General features: G+C 39.8%; 2 protein-coding genes across 14 annotated transcripts in view; one reads left to right on the plus strand and one right to left on the minus strand.

Moving 5' to 3' along the window:
- FEZ2 (fasciculation and elongation protein zeta 2) overlaps positions 1–19334 on the plus strand; it is a 42069-nt gene extending 22735 nt beyond the window's left edge. The window contains exons 6-9 of one of the 2 annotated variants that reach the window (XM_026018945.2): positions 10665–10745; positions 12971–13046; positions 15787–15852; positions 18314–19334. In XM_026018945.2, the coding sequence (XP_025874730.1) occupies positions 10665–10745; positions 12971–13046; positions 15787–15852; positions 18314–18330 (240 nt within the window). In that variant the 3' untranslated portion in view covers positions 18331–19334. The remainder of the gene's footprint in view (positions 1–10664; positions 10746–12970; positions 13047–15786; positions 15853–18313) is intronic. The other variant, XM_026018946.2, reaches the window with a different exon arrangement.
- A 1342-nt stretch (positions 19335–20676) lies between these two features.
- CRIM1 (cysteine rich transmembrane BMP regulator 1) overlaps positions 20677–24149 on the minus strand; it is a 186843-nt gene continuing 183370 nt past the window's right edge. For all 12 annotated transcript variants that reach the window (XM_072767305.1, XM_072767313.1, XM_072767304.1 and 9 more), the window contains one exon: positions 20677–23148. In XM_072767305.1, the coding sequence (XP_072623406.1) occupies positions 22972–23148 (177 nt within the window). In that variant the 3' untranslated portion in view covers positions 20677–22971. The remainder of the gene's footprint in view (positions 23149–24149) is intronic.

The raw sequence follows: 24149 nt of genomic DNA on the forward strand, positions 1-24149 counted from the left end.
TTTGTTACATTAATGTGATTTGGGGATATTGAACTATCCTTGTATCTGTAGAATAAATCCCACTTAATCGAGGTGAATGATTCTTTTAGTGTATTGTTGAATTTGGTTTGCTAATATTATGTTGAGGATTTTTGCAGATATGCTCATTAGGAATATTGGCCTGTAGTTTTCCTTTTTTTGTAGTGTCTTTTTAAAAAAATTATTTATTCGGGATGCCTGGGTGGCTCAGCAGCTGAGCGTCTGACTTTAACTCAGGGCATGATCCTGGAGTCGTGGGATTGAGTCCCATGTGGGGCTTCTTGTGTGGAGTCTGCTTCTGCCTCTGCCTGTGTCTCTGCTTCTCTTTTTCTATGTCTGTCATGAATAAATAAATAAATAAATCTTTGAAAAAATTATTTATTCATGGGAGACACAGAGAAAGAGGCAGATATATAGGCAGAGGGAGAAGCAGGCTCCCTGTTGGGAGCCCGATGTGGGATTTGATCCCAGGACTTGGGATCACGCCCTGAGCTGAAGGCAGACACTCACCCACTGAGCCATCCAGGTGCCTCTGGTTTTGGTTTTGGTTTTGGAGTAATGCTGGCCTCATAGAATGAATTTGGAAGCTTTCCTTTCTCTTCTATTTTTGGAATTGTTTGAATAGGTATCAACTCTAATGTTTGGTAAAATTCACCTGTAAATCCACCTAGTTGTGGACTTTTGTTGTTCAGAGTTTTTGATTACTGATTCAGTTTTGTTACTAGTAATCAGTTTGTTCAGATTTTCTGTTTCTTCCTGATTTAGATTTGGAAGATAGTATGTTTCTAGGAATTTATCCATATCTTCTAGGCTTTCCAGTTTGTTGGCTTATAATTTTTTCATAGTAGTCTCTTGCAGTCCTTCATATTTTTCTTTATTTTAATGGGCATTCCTAAAAATTAGTGTTAAGGCCATAGAATGGAAGGTCAATGTAGGGTGGAGAGAAAAATGCTTATTGTTTTAATAATTCACACCTATTAATTATGAATTAGTTTAACTATAAAACTTATTTTATGAAAGATAGTATTGCCTAGAGAAATAGGGGTCACCATCAGTTTTTGTTTATCATCATGTACTATTTGTTTTCTGCAGTTATCTTTGGTGACAGGCTGTTAATAATTGAACTTTTATGACCCAGCAGTTAAAAATGAGGCGTCTATTCTTGACTTCTTAAGCCTTGGAGAGGTTTGTTGTTTTTTAATATAACATGAATTCACATAAAAGCCATACTATGCCAGGAAATTGTATTCTTATTATACACTTAAAGTATCCATAAATGTTAGGAAATAATTCATAAAATTACCAGGCTTAATTATTTTATTCTAATTTTAGTAGCTTTGAAAATGTTTGCCAACACTTAATTACTATATTAATATTAAATTACATAAAAATTTAAAAAGACCTTCAAATACAACAAATTAAATCGATACTATTCCATCTAACTCCTAATCTTGAAAATCTACATACCACATCTTTCTGTTCTGAGAGCAAAATTCCAAAATAGTGTTTAGTATTTAAGGCATATTCAAATATTTATCTGCTTTGGTATAATTCATATTTTCTAATTTACTTGGATCTGGTTCTTTTTTTCTGCAGAAACTGTTTTTCAGTAGAATTTCCTTTATAACTGCTTTATAGTTCACATTAAAAGTATTTGATTTTAAAAGTGTCAAATAAGCAGACTCCATTTTTACATCGTAGGTAATACCTTATATGAATATTTTTGCTTTGTAATTTTTTTTACATTTAACTATTGGTTTCAATTCTTTTTTCTTGTATTCTGTGTCTTGATTATTTTAAGATTTTAAAAATTTAAACTTGTTCTATAAGTCAGTATTTGAAAATCATGTCATTCAAGCTGTTGCAAATGATGTGATTTACAAGGAACAATAATTGTTTGAATTTCACCTTCATTTGAACCTCTTGAGTTTAAAAAATATTAATGGAGTCAGAACATACATTAGGATATGAGTCAGAAATAGATTAAAAGCATTTCTTAATTGCTTTTCCTAACCTTTTATTTCTGACACTGAACTTTGAATTTGGGATTTTTAAAAGATTTCCTGGCTAGTTAGAGATCTGTGCCAGTGAGTGTCAGCTAAGGCTACTAGAAAAGTCTGGTAGCAAGAAGAGGCTGAATTTCCTGGCCCCCTGGTCAGTTTTGCTCTTCCCTGTCTTAGATCCTGCTTTCTGTGAGTTTAGTTAAGCTGGTGAATGTTCTGTGCAGAGAATGATTTGATATGTTTAGGATTCCAGGAAGGAATTAACAAACCATATCGCTGTATCTGATTTTTGTTTTTCAATTTATACAGTGTTTTCTAGCTCTTCTTTTTCTTGTTCAGAAAGACCTAGAATTACGTGCAAGTGTTACTTGTTTTCAGTTTAAGCTTTTGAGGTGACTTGTATATTTAGTCCTAGTAGTGTCTTTTCTTCATGTTGTCTTCAGCTGCTTAGGCTAGAAACTATAGTCAGAGTGTATTATTTTTCGCAGGTGACATTTCATTTATATGAGGAGGACTTAAACTACTCATTACTTGTTCTGGAGAATAGTAGAAAGATGTGGTTACTTCTTTTTGGGAGCTACGTCCCAAATGTTCTAGCCTTTCTAGGGTAGGTAACAAACCTTGTTTTGAATATTTTTGGATATCTGTATTTGCTGAACGCTTTGCTAAATGATTCCCTTGGACTACTGCTTCATTTAATCCTCACAGCAACCCTGTAAATTTTATTAATATTGCTGCCATTTCATAAATGGATAGATAGCTTAACAGAAGTCTTAGCTCCCAGAGCATGTGTATGCTGGCCTGAACACATGTGATCATATAGAGGGGTGTGCTAGGGACCCTCAGCCCTGCATTTCTTTTGCTAAGCTGTGTAGGCGTTTTGTCTGTGGCTTGGAGATCTTGGCTCCTTTCTCTCTTCTTTCAGATTTCTGTAATTTTTGTTTTTAATCTCCTATATCTTGTTTATACTTTGTTGCTCCTGGTTTTGTATGGGAAAAGATTCCAATGACTGGAATGACTGATTTTAAGACTTAATACCTATTCACACCAGGGAAGGAAATGGTCATGAGGTAGCTGGCAGTATTCTCATTGTAAATCATGTGGTTGGAGCTCAGGATTGAGTAAACTTCTTCCCCCCTCGTCACTGTGTTACTTTGGCACTTTGTCAGCAGTGAGGGAAACAATAAAGTAAATACTGTAATGCTTAATCATTTTCCTGCTTATAAATAGGCTCCTATCAAAAATTCCATTCTGAGAAGGGCATTTTACAGAGCTGTCAACTCCTTTGTAAAGATATGGTGGAAAACAGATGGATAGATTACAAAATAATTTTAGATTCCCAGAATCTTCAGTAGTGCTTCACTTTATTTTTAAAGATTTTATTTATTTGAGAGAGAGAGAGAGAGAGAGAGACAGTGAGTGTGTACAAATGCAAGTAGGGGAGGAGAGGGGCAGAGAGGGAGGGAGAAGCAGACTCCCCCCTGAGCTGGGAGCCCAGGGTGAGGCTTGGTCCCAGGACAGAATCATGACCAGAGCTGAAGGCAGACATGTAACTGAATGAGCCACCCAGGCACCCCTAACTCTTTACTTTGAATTTGAACATTTGGATCCTTCAAATTTAGAAATGGCAGGTTAAATGGAGGCAGGATTAGGCTTTCTGATGTACTTTATATTTGTTTATTTTAATTAAGCTAAATTAAAGTAAGATATCCTTAATGTCCTTTATTTCACTGAGCGCTCCTAACTAACCATGAGACTTCTGAAAGTGCTTTGATGTGTCTGTGGTACTTTTACTGGAAGAAATATCCAACAAAGAAATGCTTCTCTCCTTCTCTCCACCCAACCCCCAACCACCCCCACCCCCCCAGTAAAATTTAAGCATAGACAAAAATCTTCCCTCTGGCCCACTTTAGTACCAAAAGCACCTAATCACACCACATCTGCTCTCAAGGTTAAAAATGCAATGTTTCTCAATGAGGTGAAGTTTACTAAAAAGTAAATTTAATCTGTCTCTGAGGTTTTATCTTTTTAAAATTCATTTTGCCTTCCAAAAGGGTGTATTGTTTTTTGGGATTTATAGAGCAGTTGTAAAACTGGCTATTGTGTGCTCTGTGGAGCTCTTTTCCTGTTTCTTCCTTGTCCTCCTGCCCCGTCTTTCTGTTCCTTGATCCTTCGAGTTCATTGATCTTCTGCTTGCTACTCTTCTATTATCCTAGGGGTTTTGTATTTCTTAGTCACTCCATTGTTTTACAAACCTTGTCAACAAGATTATTTGTCTTACTTTATTAATCTCATATTGACTTCCTCTACCAGGTTCTTCAGTGGACTTTTTCAGAATTCTGTCCGTGGACTTCCTTGACAAATAACTTTGTATTTTGTCATGTCATCTTTCTTCTGTTTGCCTTCAGATTATTTTTGCTTTTTAGCTCTTTAAAAAAAAGTTTCTCTCCTGCAAGAAGAGGAAAAATTTGTCTCCTCACAATATGGTCAATGTGGTTATCCCGGGCTCTAAGACTCTTGGGCTCTGGTCTTATAAGTGATAAACTCTGGTTTAGCAGAATGTATAAATGCCACTGGAATAGATAACTCTAAATGTATCATTTGGCCGTGCAAATTTGTTATTCTAGAGCAGTTACATTATAACCTTATGTGACCTCATAGACCCAAACTAGTGTGTGGGTATGTGTGTCTTTTTTTTCCCCCTCAGGATTTTATTTATTCATTCATGAGAGACATACACAGAGAGGCAGAGACAAAGGCAGAAGGAGAAATAGGCTCCCCACAGGGAGCCCAATTTGGGATTCGATCATAGGACCCTGGGATCACAACCTGAGCCAAATGTAAATGTTCAACCACTGAGCCACCCAGGTGCCCTGTGTGTGTCTTTTGATTTGCCTTCTTAAACCATGGATCACCTTGGTTGAGATAATTATTTATACAATTTACAAAGAAGAAACCTTTACAAATGATATTATTAAATCATCTATTTCACATGTGTGGAAACAGGGGTGTGCTCTCCTGTCAGACATCAGTGACAAGGCTGGGAGAGAACTCTGACCTCTGCTTTCTAGTTCAGTGTTTTTCTATCCCAGTTGACTCTTGAAAAATTTTCTGATTCCACATGCTTTTGAGTAAGGTGTGATTCCTAGTTTCATCCTCAATTCTGGACATATTTTACTAATTGCTAAAAAAATTTTCTAATTTAAGTCAGGAACTTTCCATCAAATGCCTCCTGCATGCTGAGGATGGGTTTGTGCTTTGTTGGCACACAAAAGAAGTATCTGACATTATTTGTACTCTTAACGATTGTGAGAACTTAGTTAAACTTATTAAAAATTAACCCAAACTAGAGTATCTTGGTGGCTCAGTTGGTTAAGTGTCCGACTCTTGAGTTTGGCTCAGGTCACGATCTCGGGGTTGTGAGATCGAGCCCTTCGTTGTGTTCTGTGCTGGGCATGGAGCCTGCTTAAGATTCTTTCTCTCTTACTCTGCTCCCCCACTGTCAGCATGCGTGTTTCTCTCTCTCTCTCTCTCTCTCTCTAAAAACCAAACATTTAACCCAGACCTTTTTTTCTTTAGATCTTGTGCCTCATCTCCACTATAAAAAAATATATGGATTATCTTTTCTTTTACTACTATGAGACCAACATATATTGATCTCTAATTAAGTGTCAGGCCTGACTGTTAAGGATGCATAGTAAATCCCAGCATGCAGGGGCATAATCTGGGCATCCAGCTAACACAGCATGTAGTGCACTTTATGCAGTGATTCTCAAAACCAGGCCAATTTTGCCTCCCTGTACAACTTAGGCAATGTCCCAAAACAGCTGTCCCTGTCACAACTGGATGAGTGGAGGGGCAGGGGTGCTAGAATTCTGAGTAGAGGTCAGTGATGATGTTCAGCATGCCACAGTGCACAGGATTGCCCCCACAACAAAGAAACTATCTGACTCCAGGTGTCAGTACTCTCAAGGTTGAGAGACCTAGGTATACAGTGGTAATGGCAGTATTCAGAGCAGCTTCTGTGTTCTCAGTGTGTTCTGTGCCTGACAGTGTCTCATGATAGAGGTGTGGATAAACCACTATTGCCCCGAGTTTGGATTGGGGTTGGAACGGGTGAGTTGAATCTAGAGGACAAGAAGAAGAAGGGACAGGCATACCAAGCAGAGGGAGTGGTGTGGGCAACCATTGGGAGGTGACAGGCACATCTGGGGCCCTGAGGGTTGTTCATCATGGCTAGAAGTTGAGAGAGAAAGCTGAAGGCGAGAGAGAAAGTAACTCAAGAAGAGGATGAAGAAGTAGTAGCAAAGTGGAAGCATGAAAATGGGTAGCTTTGTATGCCATGCTAAGGCATTTGGTCATTGTGCAAAGGCTGTTATAAACCGAAAAGAGGTTTTAAGTGGATCATTACCTGTTCAGATTTGTCTTTTGGGAAGAAAACTTCAGTGTTTCAAGAAATAATTGGAAGGTGACAACTAGAGAGAAATTGACTCAGAGGCTGGTATGCTCCTTTTGGTAGGAGCCGAGCCAAGAAGTGACAGTCAGGATAGGAGAATGCTACATTTCAGGGATACGAAAGGGGTGGGATCTATTGATTGGGGAGCAGGGAAGAGGGGATGAAGGGTTGGGTCACTGATTCCTGACTTGGGCAAGCGTGGGGAGAACATGTGTACCTCCTCCCTGGAGGGAGATATGCAGGTCTTGTTGATAGCAACCCTGTTGAGCCTCAGGCCAGGCATTTTGGGGGATGCCTGCTTTTCCCGTTAGCTCTGGATGTGGCCCCTGTGATGCAGAGGTTCAGCCTGCCATGTTGGCTCATCCACCCAAGATGGAGCACGAACAGGGCTGCCACAATGAAAACTTGCTAAGGGAAGGAGGGGAGAATGGAAATCCTCAGTAGCTGCTGTTCCACATCCCACTAGAGGAGAGTAATAGGACCCCTGTGCACTGGCCACAGAGTGAACTTCTGGGTTGGCCAGTTTGGCTGCTTTTGGTTTTGTTCTCTGAGAGGATCTCTTTTGTCCATTGTCCTTTGTAGCTCATTGGGGAGGGTGTTGAATTCATGTTTCAGCTCAGATGTCACCTCAGAGAGCTTTTCTTTGACCTCCCAATATAAAATAGGCATCCCTTCTTTACTTGACATGTCATAGCTATCAGCTGGGCACACATTATCTGCAGCGGTCTAGGTCATTGACTTGTTTTACTTTTCTTGCCCCTCTTCTATAATGTCAGGTCACGAGGGTAGGAGGGACTTTGGCTGGTGTGTTCACTTTGAGTCATTAACACCTATAATATTTGGATCCTGTTCTTTTGAATGAATGGATAAATGAACGAGAAAGGTATGGAATACTGAAAGAGGAACAGGATTAAAAAAAAAAACAACATCTTATCTTTGGTGGGCAAGAGGAAGATGAGTTCACTTTTGGATATGATGAGTTTTAGCAATGTCCAGGTACAGATGGCCAGTAGGCCTCAAACACACAAGTGACACTCAGCTAGGTAGTTGCAGTAAAGCTGGCTAATGTGTACCGTAGCCTTCCTCAGTGCCAGGCTCTGTGCTCAGCCCTGTCCTGATCTCGGGAAAATGGAGCTGTACATTGGTGGGGTGGGAATGTTCAGAGAGCATGCGTGAGAAGAACAACAGGGACAAAATCCTGGAGGACCCCAGTACATGAGAGCTGAGCAGAGAAAGAGTCAGAGGGGGAGTCTGCCCCCAGAGGGGCAGGGGGGAACTCAGGGAGAGGATCCTGTGTAGGAATCCAGGAGGTGGGGGGGGGGGGCAGGTTGAAAGCTTACGGGCTCTCAGAGGGCTTTGAAAAGTGTCCCTGGATCTCAGCATCAGAGAAGTGACCTGAGAAGAGCTGTCTCAGGAAACCCTGGAGGAAGGAAATGGTTTGAGGGTTTGAAAAGTTAAAGTTGCCCCTGAGAAAGAGCAGATAGGAGGAAGAGTGAAAATCCAGCAAAGGGAAGAAATGGTTGCTGTGTGACTCTGGTGTGGGGGTGGGGAGGGATGGAGCACTGGTGGAGGAATGTTCTCAAACATCTCTGTTAGCTGGTTTCCTTGTATTTCCTGCACACTTTTTGATTTTCCTGTGCTGTCCTTTCCCCAGTGGAGTGGGAGGCAGCATCACCTTCCTAGCTGCCACATTGCCTCCCTGCTGGTCACAGCTCCTGGCTCAGCTGCCTCCAGCCTGAGGGCACAGGCTGCAGGAGAGTTCCTTTACTTCATTTACTTAGATCAGCTGTTAATTTTGTAGTTTTCTGGTTGCTGCGGCTTCACCCGATTGTGTTTCCACTTATTGCCACCAAGCCTGGTGTTCTGGTTGCGTGAAAGCTGTCTTTCAGGAGTCGTCAGGCTACCAGTAGTTGCAATGGCTCAGGAGAGCCTGCAACTGCACATTTAATAAGGAAACCTAAATTACATCTGGAACCTTGGAGTCCAAGAATGTGCATCCATCTTTTTATTTTTGCAGTGACAGTCATTAGGTTTCCAACCAGGGAGGTACAGCTAGTGTTTTTAGAACATGCTGTTCAAATGTAAAGTATACCTTCATCTCCTGATGTATGGGATGCTAAAACTATTCACCTACCTTGCTTGGTAATTTCTGTCTGTATCCAACTTTAACATGATAGATAATGGAGTCAGGTCATATAGAGAATTAAGTATTTTTCTCTTTGTTGCTTTTGAGAGAAAATATATTTGATAGAATTTAAAGAATGGCTCTAGCCTCTAGAGCCTAAGAAGTTCATCTCTTGATAATCTGCTTAAAAATCTGAACAAATTACATGATAACACGTGAAAAAGCTACAAGGGACAGAGATCTACAAACAATTTTATGTGGGTTTTCTTTTAAAACTTTATCAAAGGTAATAGTTAAGGCTGTCAGCAAAGCGAAGCTTGTCCAGTGTCCGGACCAGATGTTTTAGTCTTACCAGAACAAAATGGCGTGCTTTCTGGGAAGACTGGGTAGGGAGGGACGTTTCAGGAGGAGAGGCATGGTTGTACATGTTCTCCAAAGATGGTAACATTTGGTACTCTGATTCTCAATAATACCATTGAGTATATGACTGATGAAGAGGCATTAGCTCCTTCAAAGACTAAACTTCTTGGCGTTTTCTCAACTTACTGTTGTTAGGACTCCTTCATACTCTGAAAAGTCATTGAAGACCCCAAACGGCTTTTGTTTATCTAAGTCATATTGATAGATATTTACTGTATTAGATAAAATTTTTAAAAAGTTTACCAATTCATTTAAAAACACCAATAAGAAATTCACTGTTTATACAAAAAACATATTTTTATGAAAAATAACTGTATTATAAAAAATTTAGTGAGAAACCATGACATTGCTGTGCATTTTTGTTAATCTTGTTAATACCTGGCTTAATTCAAGAGAGTTAGAGTCTTAAATCGGCTTCTGCATTCAGCCTGTTATTTGGAATATTTTACTGTAAGTCATGAGAATGAAAGTGAAAAAGGCAAATCATATGTTAGTATTTCTGAGAAAATAATCTTGAGCTCATGGACCCTAAAAATCTTTCAGAGACCTCTGGGAGGGGTCCCTGGGCCATACTTTGAGAACCCCTCGGCTAAACCATACCTTCTTGAAAGCAGAGACCATTGCCTTGGTTTCCTCTTCTGTTCCTCGGGGCCCGGTAAATATTCGTTATATTGACTCTTCAAATGTGTTTACTGATTCAACTTTCCTCTGTAAAAATCCAGAGAGAGGACCCATCTGGTGAATGGGGACTAAACTCCCTTTCCAGGATGCCTTCCTCCTTAATTAGTCACGCCGTAAGAATCCATCTCAGGCCTTTGACTCAGCAGCCAGAGAGGTGCCACTGGACTCTTTTCCTTGTGTCTGATGACATTGCAGACTGGTTACAAATCAAGATAAGTAGTTGAGGGAAAAAATATTCCCTTTATAGTACAGTGAATTCTAGGAAGTCTTGGAGGTTACTGGGGGAAAGAAGCTAGAATTATTTCCTAGAAACAGAGTGGGAAACAGAGTGGGAAAGTCTCTGCACAAGTGTGAGGGGCCTGCTGGCACATGGGATCCACTCTGCTCTCCAGGAAGCATATGTGCTCTTCCAGTTCGAGTTTTCTGCACCAAGGCAATGGCAGGTGGCCTGAAGAGTGAGTGGGAAGCAGTCATCAGCTCTCCAAGTAACAGCATTCTCATTTGCCAAATGTTATGTTAATGTTTCTGCAAACTTGTGGTAGAAATATGCAAACTTAGGCAGAAAATATGCATACTGTTCGTATTAAGTTTTCAGACTTTTGATAAAATGTAGGTAAACAATATCAAAAGGTATCTTAAAAGTTATGTGCTAATTTTGCATAAGACAAAGATGTGTACAATTTAGGATGTTTACATTGGAGCAAATTGATCAGCTACATGAGGAAAGTCTTCATGAATATAGTAGCATAAAAGCAATTGTTTTTGCATTTGCAAAGAAATGGAAGCAAAAAACATTTTAAAAACAGCATGATTTTGTCTGCTTTATCTGAACGAGTAGTGGCATTTTCTAACGGCTTGTCTCTTGGGCACATAAATCATTGTGGTGCGTTCTTACTAATAGTCTTTGAACTTCTTTCTCTGTCCTTTTCTTCCGGGCCGGGCCGTATATTGCTGCCTTTAGCGCTTCAGCATGGAAGGGATCTCAAATGTCATTCAGAATGGCCTCCGCCACACCTTTGGAAATTCAGGTGGAGAGAAACAGGTGCTGGGTTATCCTTATTTTCCTCATTCTCTGCTTTTTCATTTCCTGTGTAAGTGAAGGTCCTGAAAGCTGGCAATTTTACTAATTTACTAAGACTATTGCTTAAAAGAGAGAAGTGAAAGTCTATCATTTTTATACTTTCAGTAATGCATACAATTCCCTTTAGGAAAAAGCGATTTTCAAATTGGCAATAGACTAAATGCATTCTTACTATATGATTTAGAGCTCCATTTTCCACTACCTTTAAACAAATTGCATTGACATAATGAGTTGCATGTATAGAATATATAACTAAACTAGAAAATGCTACACTAATTCTAAAAGTTTGAGAAACAAGATGTCTTTTGAGAGGGAAGAAAGCTGGTGTTGGTGTCTTTTGACTAGAGTTCTAGGTCAAACATGTCAATATATATATTATATATAATATAATATATATATATATATATATATACACACACACACACAAACACATACATATTTTACCTCCTTTTAAATGAAATTCAGGCGGTATTAAGGTATATCATGTAGTCAGCCAACACACTTGTCTGTCAAGTGAGGCATGCGACGTGATTTATACAAAATTATTTGTGGATATAGGTACCTGGCCAAATGTGTAGCAATTTACTTTACATTAACATTTTTGTATAATGATTTGAGGAGGATCATGAACAGGGGAAACACATCTATATTAATGAGTGTGCTTAAAATTACCTTTCACAATTTGAAATTTTCACTTCAAAAGGAAAACTTCAATGTGGCTTTTAAGTGAAGATTGAGAAAGTGTGCAGAATGTAGCTTTTGGCAGTTTATCAAAAGAAAGCATTTGAGCATAGAGTTTTTGCTAAAAGATAGTTTCTGTATTACCTGAGAAGGGTAATAATCAGTATTAAATAATCCTTCACATTGACATTTACAGCTCCATTAAGGGATGGTATAATTTTTTTTTTTTTTTATTCTGGAACCTCTACCTCTCTCAAACTCACAGGATGGCAAAATAACTTCCACACTGACCTACACACGCAAGTGGGACAGGAAGCCTGAGACCGTAGCCAGGTAGTGTGCTGGTGGGGGCGCAGCTTCCTGACGCTCTCACCAGCCAGCTTGCCACTCCCCCCCCCCATCCATGAAGTGGGGGGGGGGAGGCGCTTGTTTCCGGCTTCCTGTGTATTATTCACAAGGAAACATTCAGTTCTACAATTTGGTGTCACCTTGGAGAAGTCTACACCAAAAAGATGGTGGGAATTGTTTCTTAAACATGAATAATTCATTTTCTTTTCTGTACCTAGGGAGCCAGTTCTTGTTAAACCATTTTACCTTGTCTTTTGATTACGAGGTCCCTCAAGGATGAAATCACTCATGGAGGGTTAGGAATAGAGCGGAGATTTAGGGCAAGGACTAATGGCTCGGTCTCAAAAGATTCTGAGTAAAAACAGTAGATCTCCAGATGAGCACATGCAAACCACACTGAACTATATAGTTTTTGGTGGAGTGGTCAGAATAGGAACATCTGGACAATAATTTTTAGATTCTGCTTTCATGGGACATACTTATAGGCCATAACTCTGATACTCGTGAGCCTTTACAGTAGTGAACAAGGCCGTTTGTCTCAGTATCAGACGTAAATATTTATTATTCACTAGGCCATTCTCTCCTTTCACTTTTCTCTTTTCCTTTAATGCCTTTAAACATTCTGAATAATTTAAAATAATAATAATACACCTCTGAAATTGATATGCATGTCTATGTTAGCTTCTGGAAGAAGCTGGTATGTGTTTTTAAAGTTGTGAAGTTATCCACGTGACCATTTTGTTCAATCAGAAAAAAATGGTCTGAAACAGAATTATTTGGCTGTTGGGAATGATATGGTTATGCAGAACTGTTGCAACTCCGTTTTTAGTTTGAAATTACTATTTTCAAAGTATGTTGAAAATATGCAAGAAGAATGTTAAATAAGACTAAAAATGAACAAATTACCGTCAGACCTAATTTTAGTAAATTTTCAATAACTGAAAGGTGAAAAAATAGATGTTTATGTTAACATTAGGCTTGAATGAAGCAGATAGAATTGGGCAAAATAGGAGTTCCAGCTGAGATAGTAAGATACACATGTTCCTTATTAAAATAGCTCATGTTTCATGTTATAAAATAGACTTAATGTAACTGTATCAAATTTGTGCAGATAAGGTCATTCAGATTTAAGTGACATTTTTTTTTTCACTTGGCAGTACTTGACAACAGTCATTCCCTATGAGAAAAAAAATGGACCACCATCTGTTGAAGATCTTCAAATATTAACAAAAAGTGAGCAAAGACAAAATTAAACAGTTAACCATATTTACTTTTGCTGAATCTAAATACTAATTTTGGTTGGTTAATTGATATTGTTTTGTTTTGTCAATTTAAGATAGTAAATGATAGATATTATCATTTATTGAGAATGAACCATAAATGGCTATAGCATCAACCATGACCCTAAATCCAGAGTTGATTTGTAGTTTTTGTGCTTTTTCTTACCTTTTGAAATATTTGCAAGCTGAACTTTTGAGGGAAAAAAAATGTAACTTGATTCTGCATCATCTCTTGAATGTTTAAGAACAGATCATTCATCAATAAATAAGGTGCTTCATGGATCTTCTATAAATATGACTGTCAGTAACTCAATAGGAAAGATTTAGAATGTGTCCTAAAATGCTCTCCTTTTTTAGGAATGTAGGACCCTGAACCCAAGGTAATAGTCATAGATAGAATTTGAATTGCTAGTAATATTTTAAGAATTATTTGGCAAATATTAAAAAAGCCTATTCTGTGCCAGGCTGCATTCTGGGACTTTAGTGAACAAAGTCGACAAAAATACTGCCATCTTCAAGAGGCAGTTATTATTTTGAAATAATTTGTTAGACTTAAATATACATTCCATTGAATATCTCTTATGATAGCCATAAATGAGTCATGAATTCTGGTTCTATCCCTGTTATTTACAGTGATATCCTTGGATGTTACTTACTTTCTCTTGGTCACAATGAAAAACAAGGATAAAAATATTTGCTATGTTTCCCTCATTGTAAATAACATATGGGTGATTTGAGGTAAGTCTGTTTGTTTTCCTTGAAGGGACTAGATTTGCTGACCTGTTAGATTCTTTCTAACTGTAAATATTTGTAATAACTGCTGATTAAAGAGGGAACCAAAAAAGAGAAAATCACAGGAATAGATCTTGGTGATGAGACTTGTTTTAGAATTTAGAGATAAGGAGGCACGGTTGGGGTGAGCGCAAGGGAGCTTCCTGCCTGCTATGTGAAGTTGTTATTCCTTCCTTTGGTGAACAATACTTTCACAGTCTTTTATATTAAAATATGGATAAATCAAGTGATGCTAGCCAGTCTGAAGTAGAGAATGAAGAGATTAACTGGGTGGCCAGCCCTCTGATTTTCCCGGAGGAACTCATGACATTAGGAGTGTCCAAGATCACACAGGGGAATAGTTAATTATAGGGCTGGGTCTCTTAATTCCCAATCCACTGTGCTTTTTAATAATGCTAGCTTATGGCATGTGATTTTATGTAGAAATGAAAACAAATCTAAAACATGATGGGAAACAGAAATACTGAACAGAGTAGCCCTCCAAGAAGGGAACATAACTATTGCCTTAGAAGCTAGGAATTCCTGAAAGACCTTGGCTTCTCAGATCATGGACAAACATACTTGGCCAAACCAGTCACATAATTCCCACAGAATGTCAGGCTGATTCTTAGATGATGTATTTGTAGACAAACACCATTTGGAATCTCTGGATGAGTGAACATGTGTAGCGGGTGTGAGTGAATGTCCCAGTTAGTATGAGTTTCACTTTGAAAGTAAAAAGTGGTTATCTCCTAAAAACTTGGGGGAGAACCGGGGCCTCTGCCACTGCCTTGTAGATTTTAGGATGTTAGCTGTGGTGAAAGCCCTGGGAAGACGAGTGTAGCCTTTCTGGTTATGTCGCCGTCCTCAGAAAAGCTACTAGAATTCCACAGCAGTAGTAAGAACTAGAATAATGTCATGCTAATGCTTATATAGCATTTATACCATGTGGGGCACTATTCTAAGGCCTTCACATCTGAAGTAGTAACTTGGTAATCACAAGCCTTTTAGACTGGTCTGATGAGGAGTCTCATCCTACACATGAGGAACTTGGTGCACTATGTGGCCAAGTAACTTGCTCAAAGCTCCACAGCTAGGAAGTGGGAAAGCCAGGGTTTAGGCCCAGATGGACTGACTTGCCGGTTACCCCATGTTGTTTTGTCATATGTCTCGGGGGAAAGAGTGTGGCATTTCCTCAGGATGCTCTGGAGACAGTGAGTTGGCAGTCACTGTGCAAGGGTAGCATTTATTCATGTAGTGTTTATTCGTGTGTTCCTGGGTGGCTTAGATTTTTAGCCACTCTAATAGCTGATTATCCTATTAGTCTTTGCTTAGAGATAAAATTGTCAAAGATTGCCTATAGGGATGAGGCTAATTCGCTAAGTTTCCTCCGTAGTATAGGAGCAGACCGGAGCAGAAGGCCTGGCTGAGTGCTGCTTTGTAGGTCCGTTCTTTGTTTTGGTTTCTCACAGTTTGGTTTCTAAGAAGGCTGACAGATATGTTCCTTGGAGAATGTAGCTAACTAGTCATTTATCTAGGACTTTCTCCAGCTTGTGAGATCTGCATACTGAGGTTCTCCCACTCCCCAGGGCCCATGGAAGTGCTCACGATGGTGCCTCGCCTTCCAGTACTTAGGGTGACAGGTCTGAGGCTCTGTGTAAATGACCCAGTTCCTTTTTCCAGATTCCTATGCTTGGAAGTTTTAAATCCGGGAGATGAGTGTCAGGTAACAGGAATGTTCTCACCTGAATAAGGACTTACTCGGCTACGGTGTGTTCTCATGCCTTTGCAGTTGTATTTCCATTTATCAGTCATTTGCATGGGTGGGTTGTGCCATGTAATTAATTAAGGCTACAACATAAATGAGATTCTTGATCTGAATTTGAAATTGTTGCCTTGTCTTTGTCTCCTTTGTTTTACAGTTCTTCGTGCCATGAAAGAGGACAGTGAAAAGGTTCCAAGCTTGTTAACTGATTATATACTGAAAGGTGAGTTTTATGTTGTGCATGCGATGGTTGGAAAGTGTTGAGTTGATGAGTGCATCATCTTGCTAATAGATTAGAAAGTAGCTTCCTGCTAATAGATTAGAAAGTAGCTTCCAAACACACTTTTATCAGTCTCATTTGTGCATAGTGAGGATAGATGCATGGCTTACTGATGTTCCTCACATTATGAATTATGGTTATAAAATTCAACTTTTATTTGGAGTCTTGAACTGGAAGTAATTTGCATAGCTCAGTTGTGAGCATGGATGGAGGCAGGCAGTGAGGAAATATTATGGAGACTTCCCACAATTATGTGAGTCTGGGGTGTTCACTGACACTGGAAGCGTTGGTAAGGTGGTCTCTGCCATTTTGGGGACAGTAGAAAGAAGAGGACAGATCTGTGAGGATGGATGAAAGAGGGGACAGTCACATTTGTGAAGAGTCCCAGAGAGAATAATAAGGGGATAGTTGTAAGGGATGGGGAGGGGAGGGAGAAAATGAATGGATTTTCATCAACTGGGACTGTGGAAAATGAGCCATAAATCTTAGCGAGATCAAGATCACAGGTTGGGAACAGTGATGGGGTAAAGGAAAGTCATTTGAGATGTTAATGAGGTCACTTACTTTGGTGAGTAAAGCGCAAAATTTGGAAGATAAAGAGGGAACTGATGAACTTTTTAATTATAGGCAAAACTAATACTTTTCAGTGAAATTATTTTTTATAAAGCAGCAGTCATTCAGGTGAGTTATTCCAAGCATCATAAAATGCACCCTATAGGGTGTGATCCAGTATTGAGAGCAGTCCTCTTCTGGTAACATTGTCCTTTGGGTTCTCTCTTCTCGGCAGAGTTGCTGGCTGAATCATAGGAAGGTTGGGATTTCTGAGATGTTAGGTAACTCAGATGGGACATTTCTTCAGCCATAGCTTCATAAAGAGAGAACCTCAGTAGAATATATGGGGAGTTCCAAGTCAGTGATATACTAAATATCACCTGTAAGAGACTTGGAGTGGAGCCAGTCATTAGGTTAGGGGGAGGGGGAGGGGGTTGAAAAGAATATATTGAATTTTTAAGTAAGCTGTGTTCTTCTGATGAAGGGCTTTTTCTTCCTATTACATTCTGAATTTTCTTTTTTAATACCTGATACCTTTGTTTGCTTTTTATGTTGTGCTAGCATTGGTATGAAAGCTGGATTGTTCTGAGGTTTGTTCTTATAGATGTGACACAGGAATGAGATGAACATAAAGAACATGTCTTAATTATAGGGGGTCCCTAGGGCACTACTGTGAGCACCAGAGATGCTCTGAACAAGCTTCTGAAGCATTCTTTGGCTATTTTATCATTTGACTTACTGCATGAAAGAATTTTATGATCCAGAGAACAGAGTGCTCTGTGGGCGAATGATGTTGAAGTTTTTCCCCTGTAACCCAGGCCTGTAACTGAACCTGTACCACATGCCTTCGGAAAGCAGCACTTTGCTAATTTCTGTGCCACAGACTCCAGCCTGTGAGCCAGGCCTGTCTGTACTATAGCTGCTTCTCACGAGCTGCTTGTGTGCATTTGTTGTTGCTTTGCCTTGGCTTTATGAGGACTGGGTGGAAAAGAAGCTAGGGTTCAAACCAAGGTGGTGACTCTGCAGTCTGAGCATGTGAGTGGGCGTGTGTGATGCTCAGAGCTGTTCAGTTGCGTGGGGAGGGTATGGATGAGGGTTATATAGACAGGGGTTGACCAAACATGCTCTCTTCCACCCATCCTGGAAGTTCACAGCCATCAGCAACTCCTCTACCATAGGGGGCAGGACCCCACCCCATAGAAGGTGCAGCTGCTTAAGGGGGAACTCTCCTTCTGCCTTCTTGGCGGGACTTCCTCATAGTTGTTTTAACAACAAGGACTGCTAAACATACCAAGCTTCATTTTACTGCAGAGGTATGAAATGAAAGAAGGTAGAAAAGTGGCCTCATTTGGCCTGAGAAAGGAGGGATGGATGTTCTATGGGCTCCTTGAGCTTTTTCTCACACCTGCTTAATTACCCCACTGTGGCCTGCTGCCACCTCACCTTCCAGGTTGTACCAAAGGCTGGTAGTGTAGACAGGGTTGCTGCTATGTGTGTGTGGAGACTTGCACCCTTCTTTCACTTCCTGGGGAGCCTCTTTGTGGTGTTACAAGCCTGATGGTATAAGTCTAATGTTATGGGCTCTTATCTCTAAGTGGCATTTTAAGAGACATGGCCTTTTGGTATCTCATTTCTGGGCAATAATGTGTCAGGAGAACTTTTCACTGTTGAAAATGTGTAGCCTTTTAAAACCTTTTAAAAAAAGTTGATACTGTAGATCTTTGCATTGTTTGTTCTCCTGATTTAATAGTATATTTTTATATACATATAAAATGTATATAAAATGTATATACATCTGTGTAAATACATATAAAATATGCATTTCTATTTAAAAGTTTTTTCCTTCCTCTAGTGCTCTGTCCTACATAGGGCAGCACCGCGTCAGGAACAGCTTTCTCTTCTGTGGACTACAAGCTAGATTTCCTATAGCATTGTTCTGAAACCTGGCTACCATTCCCTTCTGCTATTGGAAACTCAGCACACTTGAACTTGGGTTTGTGATTCAGTATTAACTAGATCATGCTTTCACTAATTCTTTATATTATGAACAAGAGAAGTATGGCACTGTTCTGAATTCTAGAGGTGTGTGTGTGTTTTTGTTTTGTTTTGTTTTTGTTAAATACTAACAATTATGAACTCTTCTCTCCTCCACCTTTGTAGAGTAAGGGGGAGTAATGTTTGTGCATGCGCAGTTATATTTTTCCTGAACTGACAGTATGCCCAGTTGAGTTTTTATGGCTTTCTAGATCTGCACTGCACTGAAGAACTATATTAAAGCATTGAGAGATTTATACTGTTAACTGTTCTTCGGTGGTGGCAAGAACCGACGCTGTTCTTTATAAAGGGACTGTCAGGATAAATATTACCTACAGTGTTGTCAAGGGAGACAGAAACTGAAACGTGGGCTGTTCTCTGAAGAAGGGGAACCAGAATGTGCGCTATGGCAGATGACAGTGACGACAACTACGGATCAACAATGATGATGACCAAGGGCCTTGATGACCAAGGCCGAGGCCTGGAGGCCCAGTGGGGAGAGGGCTGATACTGGAGGTTGCTGCATCTTTCACCCCTATTGAGACGTTAACCATTCAGTTGCCATTCACTTTCAGAACCTAGTATTGTTGAACTTTGGATGTTTATATGTCTTGCCTCACGTGTCTGTGAAGAAGTGTCCTTGACAAGGAGCCTGTGTCCTCCAAGGTGCTTTCCTGTATCCTGTGCGCTGCTGTGGCGCCCTGTCCCCACTCCTGCCCGAGTGTCTCCTGAAAGCGCTACTCCTGGAAACAGCTCATCGATCCGGCACTGGTCATGAAACACTTTTCTGCCAGTTCCAGTCAAGTCATTGCCATTTAATAAATGTTGAAAAAAGGGTACTGCATGTTGGAGAGATTTTTTTTGAGTTTCTGTTGTATCTACACATTTTTTTTTAATTTTTAAAAAATTTTTATTTATGATAGCCACAGAGAGAGAGAGAGAGAGGCAGAGACACAGGCAGAGGGAGAAGCAGGCTCCATGCAGGGAGCCCGACGTGGGATTCCATCCCGGGTCTCCAGGATCGCGCCCTGGGCCAAAGGCAGGCGCTAAACCTCTGCGCCACCCAGGGTTCCCACCACTCTACACATTGTCCATCACTACAGTGTGGAAGCTGGTGAACCCCCTGATTAGCTTCATGATGGGAAGGAGAGGGGAGAGGGGTTTTTCCGGGAAGTCTTACTCTTTTCCTGGGTCTGGGAGACATTCCTGACGGCAGTGGCAGCTCCCTCCCTGACAGAGGTGTGGAAAGAGTTCAGAGGACCTGGCAGGGGACTTTAAAATTCCACTTAAACATTTGTGAGCACACAGGCTCATTCCTATTCCTCATTTCACTTGGTAACTGGGACCCCAGGGCTGCAAAGGCAGCAGCTCAGTTTGGAGCTGGAGGGCAACTTGGCAGCTCACCTGTGACCTGGGGAAAGGTGAGCCTGAGCTGGTTCCTTGTCTTATCAGTGTCTTGATAGTGAGAATGTGGGACTTGCCCCTTGCCCTTCAACTGATGAAGTTGCATACTTCTACAATAAAGTAACTAACTTCAACTGAATTAATGATGCAAATTTGTAAAAAAAAGTTTTGACTATACTAAGGAAGTATCATTTTAGAAGACCTACTAGAGAGTCAAAAGTCCTTGAGGGTCTATTTTTTGGTGGAGATTCAATAGTGGTCTGTTTATAGTTCATTCTTAAGTTGATGCTTTTGGAGTGTACGTCCTTTCAACTCCCAGTCCCTGTGTAATGGGATTTCTGATTTTGCTTGATAAACTTGCTTTTTCAGTGGTGAACTATCAGTGTTTCTTACCTTGCTGGCACACATGATGAATGGATTTTGATACCAATGAGAGGAGAGGAGCACGTTCCTGATTTGTGAGGGACAACAGGTAGGCTGTCTCCCTAAGGAGCAGCATCGAAGTGCCATCCTGAGCAGGATTTTTTTTTCTTTCTTTTTTTTTTTTTTTTACAAGGGTTTGTGGGGGGAAAGGCCCTGCCCTCTGAGAGCAGCACCAGAGCTGCTTGGGGTGCTGGATGGTCATCAGACTCACGACTTTCACGCAAAAGGACGAGCAGTCCTTTTTGAAATTGAGATTCAAAGTGTTTATTTGTTGCCAAGAACCCAGCTGCAAATAATTCCCTTATGGCTTTGTTTTTCGAAGAAAACAAAACAAACTGTAGAACTACAGTGCACTCCAAGTGCCATATATCTATTTTATTCTTCAGGAAATTATATTTGTTTTTCTTTTACAAGAGCACAACAGGAACCAAAGTAAAGAGTAATAGATACAGCACTCAGGATAAATCATATCTTTAAAATAATAATAAAAAAATTTACACCTCGTCCTATATCCTGTTAGTATTTTCATAATATGGCCATGATTGAAAAAACAAAAAGCAAGCATTTACAACTTTTTTTTTGATCTATATATATTTTTTTTATGCCAGGAATGGATTCATTGTCGACAAAATTTTATACCAATCAGGTTGATGTAGATCTATTTTGGTAACATAGTATCATTAACAAATTTATTTTGGAAATAGATAAAAATATTGCCCCTTGATAATAAATCTTTTTTCTTTGATGCAAACAGCTAGAACACCTTTTTCTTTTCCTTTTGATATTCTAAGACAAAAAAAAATGGTTCATCTTCAGATTAATAAATTAGGTCATTATAATAATAAATTAATTTTTTTTAAAGTTCAGCAACCTCTGTCCCAAGTATTTACAACAATACTTGAAAGTTCCTCTACAAAACAGAACACATTTTCCTTTCACATTAAGCATCCTGGGTATCTGTGTCTTTCACAACAAGCATTTGAAAAAGAAAAATCAATGCACAAATGGGTAATTAGTATAAAAGTGCTAAGAGCTGTTTGAAAAGTTAACACTATAGTATACAGCCAGTTATATCTGAGGCAAACTACAACAAACTTCCAGCTTATTATGGACAATATTCCAGTAGTTGTTTCAAACAGTTGTTTGAAAAAAAAAAATCCAGGAGCTGATGAGTGATGCAGAGAAACTGCCGTCATTGTTTCTGGCCAGTGAACAAATTGAAAACCAACAGAAAGCCTATCCAAACAAGGAAGAAGATTTTAATAAAGGAATACCTTCTCCATAAGCAGGTGTGATGCTGACTGCATAAGGCGTGTGCATACACACACTCACACTCACACACACTCAACACACAACTTTCTTCCCAATTAAACTGCAGGTAGAATGAAATTTTGTGTTATTAAAAATTTGTAAGTGATCAAAAGCATTGATATGGAATGCCTGTTTGTCTTTGTTCTGGTTAAAATCTCATAAAAATACATTCAACAGGAAAACATAAATTGTATGTGTATAAATATATATGCATATATATATTATATACACACGCACACAAATACTTTTGTTTTTTTGAAGCATAAGATAGTTACATAAATATTCCTATAATTGCTAAAGTTTTAAGGAGGCATACTTTTTTTTGAGCTTCAACAAAGGTGCTTGAATAATATACAATTAAAATGAAGTAGTTTCTATTTTGTAGAATCAGTATATAATAAGGAAAAAAAAATCCCCAAACAGTCCTTTTTAAAAAAAGTTTCTTCTTAAGCTAGAGCTTCAACAAAAACTATAAACAACCAACAAGGGAACAAAGCCACGACAAACAATGAAGTACAGCCCCTGGAAATACCTGGTGTCCTTCGCCCTCTCCCTCCTTCCTGCCACGCTGTGGTAAGAAAAGCTCCAGTGCTCGCATCAAGAAATGACTTAGGTCTTGTTCACTTGCTGACTCTACTAGGAACTGGCTGATTGGCTTGGAAGAAAACAAAGCAGCAAAAAGTCTAACTGTATATATCCTTAATAACCCGCGGCAGGGAAATGCCGCATCACATTTCTCCTGCTTGCTCACCGCCCACCGCAGCGTGACCGGATAGAAAAGAAACTCGTGGCTTTAGACCGGGGATGGCTAGCAACAGGTTCTGGCGTGCTCGTCTGGCAGTCCTAAGGTGGCTATGGCCGCTGGATCGCAAGGCCTCCGTTTCCCGCTCATTCAGGCCTGAGCTTTGAAGCAACCCGTGCAGTCTTCAGAGCAACAGGAAAATATCCTCTGGACAACTCAACTGCTTTTATTTTACTGGATTTCTCCCCGAGCCCAGCTGACCAATTTGCCTTCCCAACACCACCCTCCCAACCCGTCTCCCCAAACTCACTGTCCCCACCCCCAAATATCTCTACAGCTATATTACAAGCAAATATATCTTAGCAACTTTAAAAACTTTGGTTCTATGAAAACACTTGGTCAGTTATCTTGAGGAAAGTGGGAATGCTTGTTCTGCACACTGCCGTAGACAGAGCCCATCCCGGTAAGTTCTTAGCGCTGTACATCAAGTCACAATCCAAAACGATCCACTAAGCAAGTGCACAAATTCTAGTTTACTTTTAAAAGCAGATTTAGTCGTTTTCTGTCTTTTGAAACCTCATCCACGTCGCCTTTCTTCACACTGTCTGGTAGAAATTATCTGCCTGTAGGTGGTTCTGTTTTTGCATGCTGTAGAAGCCACTGAATCTTGCATCTGGTTCAGCAATTCTTAGCATTCTCTGTGAACTGTCCACTGGGACTCTGCTTCCTTTCTTGCAGTCCACAGACACCAGCTGATTATTTAAGGAAGAAGGCTATTTAATGAGAGGAGGAAAAACCACAAAGAATGAGCTATTTTACGTATCCCAAATTAACAAATGTGGTCCTGACTCAAGTGAGGTAAGAGCTTTACAGGACACTGACAGGGGTGGGGGTTGGGGCGATGCTGGACATGGTGTTTCCACTTCGTTCTAGCACCACCAGTAGTTTTGTAAGGGATCCTGCCCGACAAGCTGTGTTTAAAAGTGAAATGCCAATAAATTCTGTCAAATGGGGTGGATGAAGGGACTGAGAAAAGAGTTGAGTGAAGCCACAGAACTATGTTCAAATCCTTAAGGTGCAGTCTAGCCCCCAAAAGGGTGGGAGGAGGAGTGGGAGTCACCAGATAGGCAGATTTAAGAGAAATAAGAGAAATGGGCAATTTTAAATCACTCGCTGTATAAAAGCATCACAGGCTAGGCCAGCCCCAGTCTGTATCCAGCTACTCTATGCACATCATGAGCTGGTCCCTTTTCCCAGCTCTGCACAGCGAGGACTGAGTCTTGCTCAGCCCCGCGTCCTGACCCTGCACGTGCCCAGCAGAGGTGGTGCCTAAAGTGTAGTTCTTGAAAGAAAAGCAGAGGCAGGATAAAGCACCTGACAGTAATTTTATATGGATGAGTTACCTAGATGAGAAATTGGATTAAAATAATTATTCAAGCTGTTTTCAATTCTTTTTTTTGTTTTGTTTTGTTTTCAATTCTTAAGGGCATAGGATTTTTTTTTTTTTTTTAAGAAAAAAACTAAATGTAAAAAGTGGACTTAGGGCTAGAGACAATCATAACTTTTCCCTTTAATAAAAAATGAATTTTCTTGGCTTTTAAGACAGGCTGATTTGACAACAAATACATATTCCTTCTTTCTCAATATGAAATGTCCTCTCTCTGCCTGGTCTACTATTATTTTACAGTCTCTTCAGGATCTTTTGCTGCCTTTCACTAGTGTGCTTGCCCTAGATACGTTCCCCCTGTCCTTTGGAGTTTCGTATATACTCATG

Source organism: Vulpes vulpes, chromosome 8 (assembly GCF_048418805.1).
Source record: "Vulpes vulpes isolate BD-2025 chromosome 8, VulVul3, whole genome shotgun sequence".
Classification (NCBI taxonomy): domain Eukaryota; kingdom Metazoa; phylum Chordata; class Mammalia; order Carnivora; family Canidae; genus Vulpes; species Vulpes vulpes.